Source organism: Andrographis paniculata, unplaced genomic scaffold, assembly GCF_009805555.1.
Source record: "Andrographis paniculata isolate CXL003 unplaced genomic scaffold, ASM980555v1 Contig49END, whole genome shotgun sequence".
NCBI lineage: Eukaryota > Viridiplantae > Streptophyta > Magnoliopsida > Lamiales > Acanthaceae > Andrographis > Andrographis paniculata.
The window spans coordinates 4,255,571-4,275,526 of NW_026137583.1; the positions used below are offsets into that span (position 1 = coordinate 4,255,571).

Genomic DNA, 19,956 nt, shown 5'->3' on the forward strand with positions numbered 1-19,956 from the left:
AAATATTCCAAAACATAAATGGTATTCAAATTGAATAATATTTGTAATATCTGGAAATAACTTGAACCAACCCAAATCTAAATATAAATATATTAAAAATAACTAAAATTCCACATAATTAAAAATATTTACATTTTGGTGTGTTTGTTTTGGGGATTTTCTCCCAAATATACTATTAATCCAATTTTTTTCCCCTAAAAATATCAAATCAAACACCTATTTTTTATTTTTGTATTATAATAAAAATCAATTTTACATTCAAAACTCACATCAACACCTATTTATATCACATCATACAACTATTCAAATTCAAAATTTTACTATTCAAATCCTAACTCCAAATCCAAACCCCCAAACAAACACATCCTTCTTGTTCTTGATGCTGGTTTGGCTTGGTTTTTTTTTTTTTTTTTTTCTTTTTTCTTGATGCATTCTCGTGCATCAGTTCACTGATATGCAAAAGACGTGGATCTTAACAAGATTTCAAATTTTAGCAATTAGTTATGAAGATCTTATATATGTATGTATATGTGTATCTGTTTGTATGACCCGTGGTGTATAAAGTTCCTTTTGTAGTTGTGAATTGATTGACATTTGTAGATTGTATGACAAAAAACAATTTATGGACAATAGAAACAGCACACACCCAAGGACGTAGACAATCTTGGCCGACCTCCTAAGTCTCGTCTTCTTATTTTTGATTTATCCTCGAATGTCCGGTGATACTTTCCCGTTAAAAAACATAAATAAACGAAGCGAAGATCAGATCATCAACAGAACTCAAAAGCCATAGACCTTTCAAGACAAATGCAACCTTACAACATTCATCGTCATCGTCATCGTCGAAATCTAAACATGTACATCCGTAGAAGCATTCGCTCTCTGAATCTGATCCAAATACGAATCAATGACGGCGACGCTGCTCTCTTTCGTCGCAATCGGCCCAGAACTCACCTTAACCACGACGCAGAACGCAAAGCCTGCAAAGATCACATTTCTAGGAAAATTCAAGAACTTGTTGCCGAGGGTATAAACTCGCAAAGCAAACAGAAGATAACTTGGATCACTTTTCTGGTACAGCATGTAAAAACTATTCCTATTCCCTATTTCTCCCCCATAGTCATCGTACACAGTTTGCTCCAATCCGTTGCTCTTCCAATACCCCTCGCCGCATTTGCGAAGACGTCGATTGATCCAATCCTTCTCAGGGGTTAGAAAGTAAATTTCTTTGTTATAAGGATGGTTGATGAACATGCTCAATGGAGTGTTATCGCCGGAGACATCTAAAATAGGGATTTCGAAATCGAACTTATCCGGAAATATGACTTTGTTTGTGCCCTTCAGGTTAAGAAGATAGAGTATGATTTCTTGCTCGGATAGTCGGTAATTCATTCCGTATGCGGCGTCGTTGACGACGGCGACGCTATTGGAAGAGCTTGTAGTAGGGATAGCTCGCGATCGGATAATTTGATCGAGGAAGTTGTCGACGTCGAATCGGCGATTTGGTTTTGATGGAAGTTTATCGGCGTGTCCGATGGTGATGTCCTCTTTGGTGATAATGTAGAATGCGTAATGTCGATATTCGTAGTCGACGTGGGCGAGGAGTTTGTGGGCGAGAGTGTATTCTCTGAGGGAGTATTCGAGGCTGCCGGAAAATGAGATCGTGGAGGCGTAGAAGAAGCATCTTCCGGTGCCGATTTGATGGCCTTTGTTGTCGTTGACGGGGGTGGGATCGACGTGGAGTTCCCAACTGCCGAAGCCGCATTTGCGGCTGGAGTTGAGGCGGAATTTCCTGGTGGGGGATATGCAGTAAAGATGGGAGGCGCCGGCGTCGGCGTAGAGGCGGAGGAGCTCCGGCGGGTCTTGGTCGCCGTATATGTCGAGAATTGGGAATTCGCGTTTGAGGACGGCGGGGAGGGAAACTTTGGTCTTGCGAACGTGGTTGAAGAGACAGAGAATGATTTCTTGCTCGGTTAATTGAGGTCTTGCCATGGCTGCCGCCTGAAAGTGGATGATTGGAATCGGAATGAGTGGAGAAGAAGGAAGTTGAGTTGTGATTCTTGGGTTCAGTTCTTGGAAGAAGACTCTGGAAGATGAAGATATGGTTTTCAGGAGGATTAGAAGACATTTTAAATTCTTGAGTAATGGTAGTTTTGACGTGTATATGGGAAAATGTGTAAAACAAATAAATTATTATTTTAAATTAAATATTTAATTTTTTTATAAAGTATTTAAAAGTTATTTTAATAAGTATTTTAAATTTTTTTTGACCTTTTATTTTTGTACAAAATTTTTATTTTTATTATATTTATTTCTAAAAATTACAATTCAAAAATAGTATTGAAAGAACAAAATATATATATATATATTATATTTAAAGATCTAATTAAAGTTTATTTATAATATACAATATGTAAAGATATTTATTTAAAATTTTATACTTTTCAATAAATGCTAGACAAAATTAATATAAGACTTATAAATTGTTAACATTCTTCTAATTTTTTCAAGGGTAAACTTGAATTTGCAAGATATGTATAAAATAATTGTATTTGCAATAATATATTCGTATTTAAGTAAAATTTAAATATTTTTTTTATGAACAGGTGATAAAAAGGTAAAAAGACACTTTGAATTATTAGAACGAATGCAAAATAAAGTGATGCATCGACCAAGAACAAGAGGTACAAGCTAAAACAAGAATCAAATACCCAAACTACGATCAAGAATCAACACTAAGGTATAAAGCACAAGGAAAAACAAGAATCAACAGCCTAAACTACGATCAAGAATCAAAACTAAGCTATAAAGTGCAAACAAAAACAAGAATCAAAAGATCAAAAGCCCAAACTAAGATCAAGAATCAACACTAAAAGCTATCTCCCAATTCACTAATATCATCACATCAAGAATCCCAAAATGCTCGACAACCTATTATCCATCGACATCCATCCCTAAAGCTTATTCACTCATCCTTGTCGTCGTCCTCCTCCTCAGTGTTTGCATCAAGAATCTGCCCCATATACCCGCCAACATCGACTCTAGCCACAGAAAGAGTTTCGAACGTGATCCGCCGATTAAGCGCTATCTTGTTCACTACACAGAACACATAATCTCTCCGATCATCTCGGACACAAACCTTAAACTTCTCCGCCATTTCGTACTCTCTCAAAAGGTATTTCGCCTCCTCGCCTTCTCTCTCGACCACGTAACTCTCCCGAAACCCTATAATGCATCGGCCGGAGGCGTACACATTGCTTCTGCAGCCCACCCTCCGCCAGTTCCCCGCGGCGCCGGCGCGGCGGAGAGGAGGGTCACCGTACAGCTGCAGCTTCGTTAAAAAGTAAATGTCTTGATTGTAGGGATGGCAGTGGAAGAGCTCCGACAGCGATTGGTCGCCGTAAAGATTGAGTGTCGGAATGTCGAGATTGATGGTGTCCGGCAGAGTCACTCCGATTCTGCTCACCTTGTTGAGAAACACGAGGACCATTTCATGTTCAGATAACCTCACCGCGTAATCCGCCATTGTTGAAGAAATTTGGAGCTGAGAATCGATTGTTGAAGATGGTTTTCAATATTTGTTTCTTTAGTTCTTGAGGAGGAGCCGACGAATGGGTTTACATGGTTGTGTTCTTGGGTACTACTTATAATGCATGAGTTCTTCCACCAAAAAAAGCTTCCTTACATATTTCTTTGATTAATATTGTAACAAATATATAATATATATTCTATTAATTTAAAAAATAATAACAATTTAATATAAAATAATATTTTTTATATTATAATACAAAGATAATGATATCTTTAATATTAAATACAATCAAAATCAAAAATATTCTATTAATTTAAAAAATAATAACAATTTAATATAAAATAATATTTTTTATATTATAATACAAATATAATGATATCTTTAATATTAAATACAATCAAAATCAAAAACCAAATGTAAAATTTAAAACAGAACTAAGAAACATAAAATTACATTTTTATTAGAGATTTCCAGTATATCATTATTTTTATTTTTTCTGAAAAATTGAAGCTATTTTAGAAAATGATTATTTTTAAAATCCATAATGTATTGTTAAATTTTATATCTATTTTTGTTCTTCCTCTTTAAAAACGTTTTTAAGGGTAATATCTAAAAATAATAATAAAAAATAGATCGAATCCTAATTAAAAATGTTTATATATATATACAGTAGAATTTCATAAAATTTGTCTACTAAATTAAAGTTTCTCTCCTTATACAAATTTTAATTTTTATACTATTTATTTTTCTTTTCTTTAATTTACTTTTCTTTCATTTTTTCTTTTTTTTTTGCTTTCTTTTCTTTCCTTGTCATCTTTCTTTTATTTCTATTTATCTTACTCTCCTTTTTCCTCTGTCTTTGATTTATTACTTTTGAAACAAGGTTTTTCGGATCCTTTTTAGAGGAAGCCGTAGGATCTACCCCATTTTAACACAGTTTTGGAACCTTTTTGGAGGAAGCCGAAAGACCTACTTGATTTTCAGCAAGTTCGTCTCGATAAGCTCCGTATCAAACACCCTGCGATATTTTTTTTTGGTACGTCCCAAACACTTTACAATATTTTCAAAATAGAAAATAATTAATCATAAATCTCTACCTCACACTTTATTCACTGGCATCATCCAAATACAAAAATAAAATATATATTTATCTCTTTATCACATCACCTAATTTCTAAATTATCCTGCTTAATACTACCCACCTAAAAACTCGTGCAAAAAAAAAACAAATGTTGCAAGAGGTAGCTATCTCCCATGTCATGAATATCACATGATCAAAGAATCCCAAAATGCTCGATCTACAATTTCCATATCCACCCATAAAGATCATTCAATCATTGATCGTCGCCGTCGTCATCATCATCCATGAATTATAAGTGATGCTTCAAGCTATGAACAAGAAGGGTAAGGGAAAACAAGAATCAAATTTCCAAACTACGATCAACAATGAAAAACAAGTCATCTATACATCTTTCAATTCATGATCACATCAAGAATCCCAAAATGCTCGAAAAACTAATATAGTAAAGATCATTCTATCATCGTCGCCCTACGTCATCAACAATATCAAGGGCATGTGTTTGCTTCAAGAATCAGCCCAAATACCAGCCAAAGTCAGACTCTAGAAGTTTCAATAGTTGGAAGCATGATCGGACGATTAAACGCAGTCTTGTTCACTACACACAACACATAGTCTCTCCGATCATCTCGAACACAAACCTTAAACTCCTCAGCTATCTTGTACTCTCTCAAAAGGTATTTCGCCTCCTCGCCTTCTCTCTCGAGCATGTAAGTCTCCCCAAACCCTATAATGCCAAGTCCGGCGGCGAACACGTATCTTCTGATCCCCACCCAGAGGAGAGGAGGGTTACCGTACAGGTGCAGCTTTGTTAGAAATTGGGAGCTGACGATCGAGTGTTGAAGATCAGAAGATACTTTCTAACAAAGCTCTTTCGCCGCCGGACTTGACATTATAGGGTTTCGGGAGACTTACATGCTCGAGAGAGAAGGCGAGGAGCCGAAATACCTTTTGAGAGAGTACAAGATAGCTGAGGAGTTTAAGGTTTGTGTTCGAGATGATCGGAGAGACTATGGATGTGTTCCTTTGGCGTTAAGTTTGGAAAACCAACTGTAGTGTTACTGTGGGCTTATGAATGCGTGAAATCACATCCTAGGCGACAAAATTGCATGCTAGCGTTTAGGGTTTGACCATGGTGAGCCTTCCCATACCCCTTGCTTTTCATGTATACGAGAAGCAGTCAATTTACACCATACGTGCATGACTATACACATTTACCTGTATTCTGCTAGTTTTATAGTTATGGGCCGCAGTCAATTGCCAACACACAGGCAAGGCTATGCATACTTATTTGCTTATTTCTGTTTCGGTCTTACGTAATTCTCGGACGATTTTTAATGTACTGCACGCCACCGGACGTCCTACGCGCATGACATAATTTTGTCATTGACGCTTGTAAAGTTTTGGTTTTTGGCATACGCTTTACATCTTTTTTATTATATATCAATGGTTAACTTGCATTGAAAAAATATTTCTTCCACTTGTTCTTCAACTGTAGGCTACAGCCAGAATTAATTTACTTCTTTTCTTTTTTTTCCCTTTTTTTTGTTAATGAAGAAAAGAAAATTAATAAAAAAAAAAACATCACACTTCATATTTATTACATTTTTTTATATTTAATATAAATTATTTTAATAATATAAATAATCTAATCACTTCAATCATTACCTATCAAATCACTATCCAACAAAACCCTTCAAAACCAAACAAAATCTACTACACCAAAAGAATCCAGATTCCAATACTCCTAAAAAAATTTAAATCCAAACCAATTCCAAACTCAATCTTCCCAAACCCAACATAAAGAAACACACGTGTTTTGTGTAGTGAACAAGATTGCATTTAATCGTCCCATCATGCTTCCAACTATTGAAACTTCTAGAGTCGACGTTGGCTGGTATTTGGGGCTGATTCTCGAAGCAAACACTGATGCCCTTGATGTTGTTGATGACGTAGGGCGACGATGATAGAATGATCTTTACTATATTAGTTTTTCGAGCATTTTGGGATTCTTGGTGTGATCATGAAGTGAGAGATATATAGATGGCTGGTTTTTAATTCTTGATCGCTAGTTTGGAAATTTGATTCTTGTTTCCCTTTACACTTCTTGTTCTTAGCTTGATGCATCACTAATTCATTGATGACATATATGATGATGACGACGATCCATGATTGAATGATCTTTACCGTGGATATGGATGTCAATATATAATTTATAGTTTCTCGATCGAGCATTTTGGGATTCTTGATCATGTGATATTCATGAAATGGGAGAAAGCTTTTACCTTTTAGTGTTGATTCTTGATATTATAAGTAGAGCTTTTAGTACTGTTGATTATTGATCGTATCTCTCATTCTTGATATTATAAGTAGGGCTTTTAGTATTGTTGATTATTGATCGTATCTCTCATTCTTGACTCTTTTTTTTTTTTTGAGTACTTCTAGTTTTTTATGCATCACTTAATGGGTATGAAAAATATATAGACACATCGCCCCGTAGTAGATGTCTGGTGCTATGGGGTGAATTTGTGGGTTCGTAGATGTCTGGTGCTATGAGGTGAATTTGTGGGTTTAAACTTTCAATATTTTTAAATTTTATCTGTCATATATAATTCAGTTCACTTAGTAGTTTATAATATATGATCTAGATTTACTCAAAACATACTTGCTAAATAACAATTGTGAATTTTTACACATCATAAAAATAATAATAATAAATATACAGACTTCAATGAGTTTTAGATTTTAGTATATATAGAAATACAAACAAAACATAAATATATAAACAATTACTACATCAAATCAATGAGTTTTAGATTTTAGTATATATAGAAATACAAACAAAACATAAATATATAAACAATTACTACATCAAATATATATAAAGTTTAATCGTCCCATCATGCTTCCAACTATTGAAACATCTCGAGTCGACTTTGGCTGGTATTTGGGGCTGATTCTCGAAGCAAACACTAATGCTCTTGATATTGTTGTTGATAATGTTCATATTGTCGTTTATGTCTGTTACGTAATTTTTATTCAAAATTTTATACTTTTCAATAAAGGACTAGACGAAATTAATATAAGACTTATAAATTGTTAATTTTCTTCTAATTTTTCCAACGTGTAAACTTGAATTTGCAACATATGTATGAAGTAATTGTATATGAAATAATATATTTGTAATTTAAGTAAAAATTGAATATTTTGTTATGAACATGTGATAAAAAGGTAAAAAGGCACTTTGAATTATTAGAACGAATGCAAAATAAAATTCAAAGTTTGAAAATATAAATAAAGAGGGCTGAGATCATCACCAAAACTCAAAATCCATAAACCTTTGGATTCAAAGATCAGTCATCTTCCGGAGCCTTAGCAGCATTGGCACTCCCAATCTTCTCCAAATACGAATCAATAACTCCGACGCTGCTCTGCTTCATCTTAATCGGCGAAGAAATCACCTTAATCATCACACAAAACACCAAATCTCTGAATCCATCATCGTCTCTAACACAATTCTTGAATCTGTCGCCGAGGCTATAAATCCGCAAAGTAAACATAATATAACCCGAATCGCTCTTCTGGTAGAGGTAGCAGAAACACTTCCTCTTCCCTATTTCATGTCCTTCGCCATCATACACACATTCTTCCAATCCATCGCTTTTCCAGCAAACTTTCCCACATTTTCGCAAATTCGGATCGTCCCCACGCTTCTTATCATTGGCTAGAAAGTAAATTTCTTTATTATAGGGATGACCGTCGAAGATCACCCATGGATCGCCGAATGCGTCCAAAATAGGAAGCTCGAATTCGAACTTCCCCGGCAGTGTGACTCTATTTCTAATCCTCTTGTTAAGAAGATAGAGTATGATTTCTTGATCGGAGAGTCGGAAACCAATGCCGTATGCTGCGTCGTTGACTACGGCGACACAATCCGACGAAGTATTATTAGCAATAACTCGCGATCGGATAATTTGATCGAGGTAGTTGTTAACATCGAAGCGGCGATTGGGTTTTGCTGGAATATCTTCTACATATCCGGGGAGGACGGGCTCTGCAGCGACGACGCAGAGCGCGTAGTGCCGCCATTCGTAGTCGACGTGGGCGAGCAATTTGTCGGCGAGGGTGTATTCTCTTAGGCTGTATTGGTAGCTAAAGCTGCCGGAGTTTTTCTCCGACGAGTAGTAGAAGAAGCACATTCTGGCGCCGATTTCTTCACCTTTATCGTCGTATACGTTGGTGGTTTTGCTGTGATGTTGCCATCGGCCTGAGCCGCATCGGCGTTGTTGATTTAGCCGGAGTTTTTTGGTGCTGGCTAAACAGTACATTCCCGAACTTCCCAAGTCCGCGTAGCGGCGGAGGAGCTCCGGCGGGTCATGGTCGCCGTATATGTCGAGAATTGGGAAATCGCGTTTGAGGACGGCGGGGAGTGAAACTTTGGTTTTGCGGAGGTGGTTGAAAAGGCAGAGAATGATTTCTTGTTCAGATAATTGAGGTTTCGCCATTGCTGCCTGAAAGTGATGATGGGAATGGAAGCAGGGAGGAAGGAAGATCAGTTGTTCTTATGGAAGAAGATGTTGAATTAATCCTGGCTCCCTCTCGGGATGACTTAGTCTTTCATTTGAATAAGTTTTGGTAGTTTTTGTTTTACTATTATTAGATAAATAAGTTGCATATGTTATGTTATTTATTGGTTTATCCATTCTTTCATTTCGTATGATAATTTTCAATATACTCAAAATTTTAGTATTAAAACTCTTAGTAACATATAAATAGTTAAACTATTGACAATTTTTATAATTAAAATCACAATATAATATATTAGTATTTTTATTTCATTTCTTACTTATTCCTACTTATACATACAAACTGGAATATTTCGGCGTGATATCATTATACAAAATTTCAAGTTGTTACATATTATAGAAAATTATTTTATTCATGTTTTTGGTATTTTTGTTGTTATTTGACTACTTAAACAATAACATAATTGAATCATTGAACAATATATGTTTATTATGCAGTTATCTAAATTGGAGGTTTTTTATTTTTATAATGTGGAAATCTGCCGTCCAGTTTTGGATAATCGATTTCTACTGATGATATATATATGCATGATCTCCATTACTATGCATCGATCTGTTTCAAAAGGCTTTTCTTGGTTCTTGATTTCCATAGATAATCTTGATTTCCCCATATAATGCCCCTCTGTGTTAGTTTCTTGAAGTTGTATTGTAAAAATGGACAAGAAATGGTTCTAGATGGTTTTATGAGTGATTTCCCAATGTAATGCCCCTCTTTGAGATGTGTTTAGGGTTTTGGTTTTCATTATTAATTTACATAGTGGGTTGGCTTTGATATTTTTCTATCAAAAAATAACCATGAAGATGACATAGGAAAACATACAAAACATGTACCCCTTTCCACCTTTCATGTCATATTGTCATTTTTTTAATGTCCCATCTTTCATGTCATTTTTTTTTTAAAAAAATAAGTATATATTTTAATTTTATTTTAAATTTTGTATTTTATAATTTATTTATTTTTAATTATACTAATTAATTATCTTAATTTTTTAATTCATATTATAAGATAATTATTTTTAATAATATATTTTTAATTATCTCTAAAATTGTAGAAAAGCAAATAGAATTTGATGATGATTGGAGGAACCATTTGAAAATCTAAGGTTAATTCATTACCATCAGTAATTAAAAAAAAAAAAAGAAAAAAGGACTTGGCCAAAGAAAAATGATATGTTGATGCAATCATACAATGATCAAGAACCAAATCTTGGTCAGTTTTCCCAACACATTTTCAAGAACTAACAGAGAGGTTCGATATATTTCTCTAGTCGAGGGAAAAACAAAATTGTCTACTAAAAATCAAGAAACAAGAAAGTTTTCGAGGTAGATGACGAATTACCAAGATCATTTATCATCATTCAAATTTGAATCCCTATTAAGACATGCTAGAATAGCTTTGACAGGAGAATACAATAACGGTGCAGACTCAAGTGGATTTGCTTCAAGAATCAAATCCAAATACCTTTCGACATCGACGATAGCTTCTTGCAGAGGTTTAGCAAAGTGAGCTACGTCATAGCCATCCTTCTTCTGCACAGTACAGAGTACGTAATCTCTTCTATCTTGTCTGATACACCTCTTGAACTTGTCACCAACGCTATATTCTCTCATCAAATAATCTGTTCCATAACTACCTGTAGAACTGTTAGAGTGGATCTCCATGTAGAAGAAACCCTTTCTTGTCCCTATTTTTTTGCCATAAAGGTCTTTGATGTCTGATTCGTCGTCCTTGTATTGCCAGCTCCTTTTTCCGCTTTTGCGAACATATGAGCCCTGAGGATGTTGTTGTGGCTTGAGCTCGGTGAGAAAGTAAATTTCTTTGTGATCGTCGTAGTCTTTGAAGATCACCCCGGGATCTTGGTCGCCGTAAATGTCGAGGAATGGAAGTTCGACGTTGATGCTGGCCGGCAATGTCACGCTGGCCTTGCTGACTTCATTAAGAAGACGGAGAATGATATCCTTTTCGGATAGTCGAAACTCTTCCATTGCAGAAAAGAAAACAATTTGAGTTGTTCTTGTTGATGAAATGAAGATGAATGGAGGGAGAATGAAGATGATTTGTTCGAGTTGTTGAGCGTAGTTTGAGCAATTGAGTTTAGTTGGAGAATGATTGATTAAATGATTTTTTTTCATATATATATAGGTTAGACCTTTAAAATTGTGGCGAGCCCGTCGGATTAGCTCGTCCAGATCCATCTTAAAGGAGGATTGGGCCGAGTCATTTTTAACCCACTGTCGCCATAGCTCGTCCGTCCGGCCAAATTTTGCCAAATAGTATGTTGTGGATTGTCTAGCCGTAATTTTAAAAATGAGATAAAACTATTTCAATAATGTGTAAAATTTATAAAATGAGTTAAGCTTGTGAATCTTGCAGATGATGGATCGTGATGAAGGTAGGGCGGTGGATATTCGACGACAATATATTCCGATTCTAATACCATATTAAATGATCATTTTAAGTTTTGAACCGATTCACATTATTCACAATATGTTCTGATTCTAATACATATTGTTTGATGTAATTTGCAATAGTCTGTAGATCAGAATGGCAAGTTTTGTATAACAGACTTGATCGAGATAGGCAAGATTTGAACTTATGACGACGTTGTGATCACAAGTCCATCCAAACAAGTTTGTTCATGCATGGTTGTTGATTTACACATTGAGTGAATAAGCTTAAATTCGAATTGATCTTCGATATGTTGAGCAATTAGATCCAAATCTTAGCACGACAACATCTACAATATGTGTTCTTCATTTGTAAAAGAGGATTATGCATCAACAAAACAACTGCATAAGCATGATTACAGAAGATCAAAATCTTGCACAAGAACACATTGTTACACCAAGATCAAGAACTCTTGTAAATTCAAATTCATCCCCATTTGTTCCAAGATTCAATACATCTTCATCACCTCTGTTGGGGACTCCATTTGCCGATAAATAGTTAATGACTGTATTTCTTTAACAGTTCAAAATTTTAGGTGAGACGGTCATTCTGCATCCGCAACCTCCATCAATGTATACATGGTTTTGCCAGTCATCACTTTATTGTCATCAACCAGTTGTTGGGATTCCATGGATCTTCAGAGATGGGTGCATCTTCTTCACCACAGTACACAATCTTCGCAATCGTCTCTCACAGAATCTTCGAACCTCTCGTCCAGGGAATATTCTCTCATGTAATAATAGCATAGCTTCCCTCTATCATTAGTATCGAAATCAGCTTCTTCCCTGTAGCTGTGTAAGAACATCTTTGCACGCCCTATTAACACACTTTTCCTCTTATGAAAGATTGGGTCGATTCTAACATTCCCAATCCATCTCCCGTGAGTGCCGCAGCCGCGGAAAGTTCTGCCAGAACTTTTCTTGAGCTTAGTTAAGAAAAAGACTTCTCGATAATCGTCATAGCATCTGAAGGTATCCCACGGCTCTATCTCACCGAAAATGTCGAGGGTGGGAATGACAGGATCGAACCTGATTGGGAATGACAGCTGATATTTACTCACCTTGTTCAGAAGACACAGGATGATTTCTTTTTTCGGTTAGTCGCATCGAATTTGCTTTCCGAATCAGATACAAATACTTCTGTACATTAATTTTGCTCCTCATCGGAGGATCAATAAACTTGACTGAGCTGTCTCTCTTAATCACTATACAAAATGCATAATCGTGGCAGTCGTCTCGGACACATTCGATTTCATAGAGGATAGAGAGTTGATATTCTCTCAACAAGAAATGCTTCCTGTCATCATTACCCGTGCCCGGAATTCGATCACTTTCGTAGTTTAAACGAGTTATTTTGGCCTATTATTTGTTTCTGATCATCATGGATGATGGTGGTTGTGTGCCCCCTATCCCAGCTGCAGCTGCCCATAGGTTTCGAGTTCGAGTCCCATCACCTCTCATTTTTTGTTGTCCACGGACAAATTTCCTTTGGTGGTGTTTATCTCTTTGCCCTTGAGAGGCGTAAATGAGTCGGTTCGACTCGTTGTCTTTTTCGAATAATCGGAATTGCGCCATTGCTGAGAAAGGTGTTCTCGACGAAATTAGATCGCAGAATGATGGAAGAACAGAGGATTTTGTTTTCGATCGTGTTCAACTCTTGTGAAGAAATTAGATTCTCATACATAACAAATGGCATGCACCACTCGTAATGACACCTGTTTATTTAATTATTTTTTAATTAAAGTAATATTTTATATAAATTGTACATCAGTCTCTCATCATTAATATAATTAACAATAAAAAAAATTAAATTGTATTAGCCATTATACAAATGCATGCACCCCAACTCAACCACACACGCACCCATTCGGATCGAAGACAAAATCTCTGTCAAGCTAATCACCACTTATCTATAAGAATTTGACATTATTATAGTTAGAAACTCAATAATTTGAATTAATAATGTATTAGTGAAAATAATTATTATATAATAAAAATAATTATATATTAAGATTAAGATAACTAAAAATTAAAATAAAATTAAAGTGTAATTATTTTATTAAAAAAAAATGAACAATAAGTGGGACGGACCAAAATAAAAATGAAGATAGAGTAAGCGGGACCGAGAAAGTATTTCGTAACGGACATAAGACATCATCAAATTCTTGAGAAAAAATGCTTCTCTTTAAAAACAAAGCGATGCTCTCATAATGGAAGCCTTGTAGAATGCAGCGATTTCTTAAAATGTAAAAGAGCTTCTTTTCCGGAGCATTCCTTAAGCATGTCTCGTGTAGAATCATGAAGATAGCATTTTCTACTTTTTCCGGTTAATCCCAAACTATGGACCATAACGAGATTCCTCTCAACAAGATCATCAAAATAATAGTCACCAATCTCTTCCAAACTTTTGTTATTATTGTCTGATTCTACAAAATCCTGAGCAACCCAACGATCTATGAGTTGAAAGACATAAATTCCATCTCTTTCAGGAAAATCGAGCATTGAAAGTAATTTTTTTAAAAGTCCCCCAATGAGAAGGATCGAGAGAGGAAGCTAACACCTTAGCTGTTACAATGATTCGACTCATATTTCTAAAATCCGTGTCGGAAGCTAATGACCGTCTCACCTAAAAGCTCGAACTTGTTAGGGAAACTAAGCCATTAGTTACATATCCCGCAAACGGGAGTCCTCAACACGCCCCCTCAGGTGCAAGTGGGTCTGCGAAACTTGCACATGCAAGTGCCACAAATGGGGACGGGCGGGACTCGAACTCGAGACCTAACCTAGGCTCTGATACCATGTCGGAAGCTAATGACCGTCTCACCTAAAAGCTCGAACTTGTTAGGGAAACTAAGCCATTAGTTACATATCCCGCAAACGGGAGTCCTCAACAATCCGGAAAGAAAATCCTTATGTCATTCCAAATTTCCCAACTTATGTCATCTAATACAATTAGATATCTCTTATCAAATAAATATTTGTGAAGGATTTCTCCCAAATGGCTCGCAGTTAGTAAACTGCTGGTATGGTCCTGCAGGTGTTTACAAAGAGGAATCTGCAGGAGAAGATCTCGGACAGTGCATTCTCGGAGCATTGTGATCCAAATTCTGATGTCAAACTCATGCAAAACATTATCACTTTCATAGATAGATCGAGCCAATGTGTTCTTACCGGTTCCGCTCACCCCAATGATTGGAAGGACCTGAAGTGAAGATTGTCCTCTGGTAAGGCTTTCGAGGATATAATTTTGTTCCATCTCAAGTCCCACAATTGGTCTCTTGCAAGCATCTGGCAGAGAGTGTTGGCGTAGTTTCTGATATGAAGGCAGCCACCGAGGTTGAACTCTGCTCCGGACTTGAATCTCCAGATCCTTTTCAATTAAAATTTTCATATCTTCCTGGACTCTAAGAAGCGACTCAAAGTATGACAGGCAATCCCTGCTCCACCAAAAAACAGTTTCCTCCATTACCAAATTGTCGATGATATCTTCTGCTTTGGGAGCAATATCTGCAATGTTTCTCTCCAACTCCAAGTGACGTTGATTATCTTCTCCATGATCAGAATAGGATTTCAGAAAATGATGCAGCAAAAAACCCATTTCCCCTATATGGTCGACTTGGTCCCTGTAAAACTTTGCGTGGCTAGTAGCAATCTGGCTCCGCCTCACGGCGTGGATGAGAGAAAGAACAGCTGCATAAGCAGCCATCGTAAAAGTTTCCGATGGATTTAATTAGCCTGAAAGTAGAGATAGATTAAAGCAAATGAATTGAACGAATATACACAAGCAGATTGTGATGCGTGTGAAAGAAAGTAAAAATAAAGAATTGGAATTGGAATTGGAATTGGAACTGATCTGGTCTTTGTGGCTGTGTGCTTCTTAGTAGTTTCCAGTTGCAAGTTGGGGCTGAACAATAATGAATCATATAGGATGAAAATGACAATGACAATTGTGAGCTTTCACATGCCCTGCTTAAAGTGGTAATTTTCCTCGTATTTATTTCTTTTGCTAAACAATTCTTTAGGTTTGTAGTTTGTAGGGAGCAACTCAATTAATGATAGGTGCCCAGTGGTCCACCTATAAACAGTTTCTTCTGCTACCAATTTGTCAACGATATATTCTGCTTCGTGAGCTATATCTGCAGTGTTTCTCTCCAAAATATGACTATCTCCATGAGAATACATTTTGGGAAAATCGTGCAAATAACCCATTTCTCCTAGACGATCAACCAACTTGCTCCCTATAAAACATTGCCTGGCTATTACAATTCTGCATCCACCTCACGGCATGAATAAGAGAAACAACAGTTGCATAAGCAGCCATCTGAAGAAGAATTAAGGCGTACGTGAAAGTAGAGTTGAAACGATTGAATTTACACAAGCTGATTTTGCTGCGTACAAAAAATCAAGAATTGGGTGTTTGTGCTATTCTGATCTTGCCAGTTGTGATTGAATAATAATTTAATAACGATGACAATGTCAATTGTGGGTCTTTCACATGTCATCGTTAAATGGAATCTTTCTGGAATTTCGATTTCAATATTTGTATTTTGTTGGAGGGTGCCTACAACCAAGGATACTTCCTAAAAACTAAGTGCCAAGGATAGGTGGTTGATCTATCTAAAAACTACAGTAATCTATGTGTTACTAAAGTACCAGTTCTTGTTTTAACGCATGTTACACTAACATTTCAGGGTATCATAACTATGCAAAAGTGGAATATGCTGTAGACGGTTGCTAAAGACCTTCTGTGTATGGTTTGTTGGTGCCTTTTTGGATAGGTTTTATTTGGATATGAATTATCAAATATTTGAGAATGTTCAAATAAAATAAAACAATATTGCAGGTCTGTGATGGCATATTTAATACCTCAATGTTAGTTAGTCAAACACTATTGCTACTTTATGGTATATTGCAATGTAAAAAAGACTGTAGGAGATATATCTTTGAATCCTTGTTTGTTCAGTAGTTGAGTCCTTTATATTCCCGATGATAGGTTTAGTGGACATCTTTGTGTGTTAACAAATCTTGTGTGTTATTTGTTTTCTGATTAATTTTTGCCAGCCATAGACAAAATATCTATGACACACATGAGGGTTATGACTACGGAACAAGTATTTTTTGAAATGCAAACTCCTTGAGGTTTCTTATTTCTATTGCCATTAAACTCGAAGGAGTTGGCCTATAACGTGTAGGTGCTCTAGCCCACCTCTCATTTTTTTCCAATACTATGGAAGATGATAAATTAAGTAATAAATAGCTTAAAAGTAAGTGAACTAAATTGAGAATCGAAACCAAAATACAAAACAAAGAGCACACAAAATCGAAAATAAATATACATCGTAACTCATGAGGAGGAAAAGTTCACAACTTACCAGCCTCCACAATAAAATTGCTACTCCATCGTAATTTCGACGATTCCACCCTTTTCCAGAAGCGTCGATTTTCCACTTGATCCGCGAAGGTGACTCGAACATGAAGTCCTTCAATCCCACGATTCTCCCGCTCCAGCAATATTTCCAGTGCAGAAATGGCTGTGGTGTCAATGCTGCCACGGAATTGAATCTCTCTTAGAGTTTCAATGTCTCCTATTTGGAAAGGGATCCAAGTCAAGTGTGGCACATCACCAAGATCGACGATTTCCAGAACAGGAAAACAAGAATTGTCGACTTCCCAGAAAGCAAGATCAGTTGATCCACCAATTCTCAAAGATTTCAGAGACCTGAATTCTAATGGAATCGAAATAAGAGACCACACCTGTCCTGAAACATTGCCGTTAAGTTTAAAATCTTCGAGTTTTGGCAAAGAGATGAACATTTCCAAATCATTCCAGCAAAGCTCAATGTTGTCTAAAGTCAGCTTCTTCAGTGAGATTATATAAGTGAAGCTACGCAGCAAGATGGTAGTTGTCTCTGCCTCAATGCACACTTTCAGCAATTCGAGCATGAAAAAACGACCAAGATTATCAAGAAAATTATCTGCCACTGTCCTATCATACTTGATTTTTAGTTTCTTGACAAATCGCATCCTCCAGAGGGCTTCAGACGAGCACGTGAAATTTACTATAGTCGTAAAAGTATGTAGGTGTGCCAAGGTCTGATCATCTGGCGTCGCCATGGATGAAGGTGGATCAGGAAGAGAAATCTTCGTAAATTCGACATGTCTGAGATTTTTCATATTCCAAATTTCGACTGGAGCTGATACCAAACATCTGTTGCGGCAAATTATAGTCTGCAAACTCGACAGGTTTGAAATGGTTGAAGGAACTCTGCTCAAAGAAGATGACCTACACCCAATATACCTCAAGTCGACATGTCGAAAGATACCTTCAAAAGAATTTATATCGACTGCATCCAATACACGAAAAGATGTATCCTTTAACTGCGGCAGATCCGCGCCATTGCATATTAGCGTACGACACTGTAATGGATATAAGATGACACCAAGTTCTTGAGGATGATGCTTTTCATTAAAAACAACCCGAAGTTCGTCATGGAAGCCTTTCGGAATAATGTCATTTTTCCTTAACATGTGAAAGAACTTCTCTTCTTGTGCAATTGATAAACAGAAGTTTCGTATACAATCATGAAGATAGCATGTTTTAAAATCCCCGGTTCGCCCCCACCTCGGAATTAAAACTAGATTACTATCGACGAGTTCCTTTAAATAATCGAGACCGACCTCTTCGAAACTTTTGTTATTATGAACTGGTCGGACAAAACCTTCCGCAATCCAAAGATTGATGAGTTGTGAAACCCGAATCTCATGGTTTTCAGGAAAAATTCCCATATAAAGAAAGCATGGCTTTAAATGTTCGGGCAAGTATTTGTAGCTCAATGATAATATGTTTAAACACCATTCTTCGTAATCTTCTGAATGCAAAACTGAGTCCATGTCTCTTGCGACATCCTCGCAACATTTTTTAGTCGAATGTAGTTTTTTTAGAAGGCCTCCAATAACAACGATCGAGAGAGGATGCCCTTTGCATCTTCGAGCGATTTCCTTTGCTATATTCTCAAGTTCACGAGGACAACTCTTTTGTCCGAAAGAAGTTTTACGAAACAATTCCCAACTCTTATCTTTGTCAAGAAACTTCATCTCAAGCCTACAAGAGCTCACATATGTAGCCACATTTGAGAGACGAGTAGTTACAATGATTCGACTCATGTTTTTGTCATCGGGAAAGAAATGTTTTAGGCCATCCCAAATTTCCAAACTCGCCATTCCATCTAATATAATTAGGTATCGCCGACCATATAAAATTTTGCTCAGGCGTTCTCCTATTTCGCTCGCGGTTACTAAACAATCACATTTGTCTAGTACTTTTCGAGAGCTAAAAATTCGTAAAAGAACATCTAAAAGAGTGCATTCTTGGGACAAAGGGATCCATATCCTGGTGACGAAGTGGCGTACAACAGAATAATTTTCATAAACGGATCGAGCCAATGTGGTCTTACCAATGCCGCCAATGCCATATATTGTAATAATTTCGCGCGAAGATTGTCCTTTGATTAGCAAATCGAGGATTTCACGTAAAACAGAGTCTTCGGGCAGCTGCTGATCGATCGACCTGGATGATGGAAGGTGCTTATCTTCGACTTTCTCGAATCCTTGAATCCTCATAACCATTTCCAATATGGATTTCATGTTTTCTTCGACTGCTTTGAGCAACTGAATGTGTCGATGCTCATTTCTCAACCTATTAAAGATTTCATCAGCCACACAATTTTCAATCGCATCTTCTGCTTCATGAGCAACTTCTGCAATTAGTCTCTCCATATTTCGTCCTTCTTGATCATCTCCATAGGAATACTTTTTCAGAAAATCAAGCATGGAATACCCCATTTTCGCTAGATCATCGACAGACCAGCTGTGATAGATGCTTTTGCTTGTAAGATTCTGGATTCGCCTCACAGCATGAATAAGAGAAAGAACAGCTGCATAAGCAGACATCCTTAATCTCTTATTGCATCCTAAAAAGTTTCAAAAAAAATTTAGACATGAAAATAGAGATGAGATCAAATTATGTAAAACAAGTACACACTAGCAGATTATTGTGATCGAATATCAACATCGGATTCGCCTTCTTAAAATAACATTATTAATTATAAACGACTAGACTATTCGATTATTCTTACAAAACTGCCAATTTGGAAGCAACCAGGGGATGAGTTAATATTCTAATGTCGATAACTTTGCCTGGTTGGCAGCTGACTGCCGGCAAATAGACAATTCCAACCTTTTTTATTTTATTTTATTTTATTTTGTATTATTATAATTATTATGGGGTGTTGTTTGTAGTATACTCTTCTGGA

At 36.3% G+C, this 19,956-nt stretch overlaps 3 protein-coding genes across 3 annotated transcripts; all 3 read right to left on the minus strand.

Moving 5' to 3' along the window:
• Window positions 1–10,540: 10,540 nt before the first annotated feature.
• On the minus strand, window positions 10,541–11,182 carry LOC127252959 (uncharacterized). The gene has a single exon (XM_051277344.1). It carries the CDS (start codon window positions 11,180–11,182, stop codon window positions 10,541–10,543), a length of 642 nt encoding a protein of 213 aa, XP_051133301.1.
• Window positions 11,183–13,712: 2,530 nt separating this feature from the next.
• LOC127252802 (putative disease resistance RPP13-like protein 2) lies at window positions 13,713–15,614 on the minus strand. The gene is made up of 2 exons (XM_051277121.1): window positions 14,469–15,614; window positions 13,713–14,270 (listed from the first exon to the last, which is right to left on the minus strand). The coding sequence occupies exon 1, from the start codon at window positions 15,348–15,350 to the stop codon at window positions 14,532–14,534; it is 819 nt and encodes a 272-aa protein (XP_051133078.1). The 5' UTR covers window positions 15,351–15,614; the 3' UTR covers window positions 13,713–14,270; window positions 14,469–14,531.
• Window positions 15,615–17,005: 1,391 nt separating this feature from the next.
• On the minus strand, window positions 17,006–19,594 carry LOC127252960 (putative late blight resistance protein homolog R1B-16). The gene has a single exon (XM_051277345.1). It carries the CDS (start codon window positions 19,592–19,594, stop codon window positions 17,006–17,008), a length of 2,589 nt encoding a protein of 862 aa, XP_051133302.1.
• Window positions 19,595–19,956: the final 362 nt, after the last annotated feature.

Coding starts and splice junctions, on each gene's coding strand:
- LOC127252960 (XM_051277345.1), bottom strand. CDS start 19,594: ATGTCTGCTTATGCAGCTGTTCTTTCTCTTATTCATGCTGTGAGGCGA.
- LOC127252959 (XM_051277344.1), bottom strand. CDS start 11,182: ATGGAAGAGTTTCGACTATCCGAAAAGGATATCATTCTCCGTCTTCTT.
- LOC127252802 (XM_051277121.1), bottom strand. CDS start 15,350: ATGGCTGCTTATGCAGCTGTTCTTTCTCTCATCCACGCCGTGAGGCGG.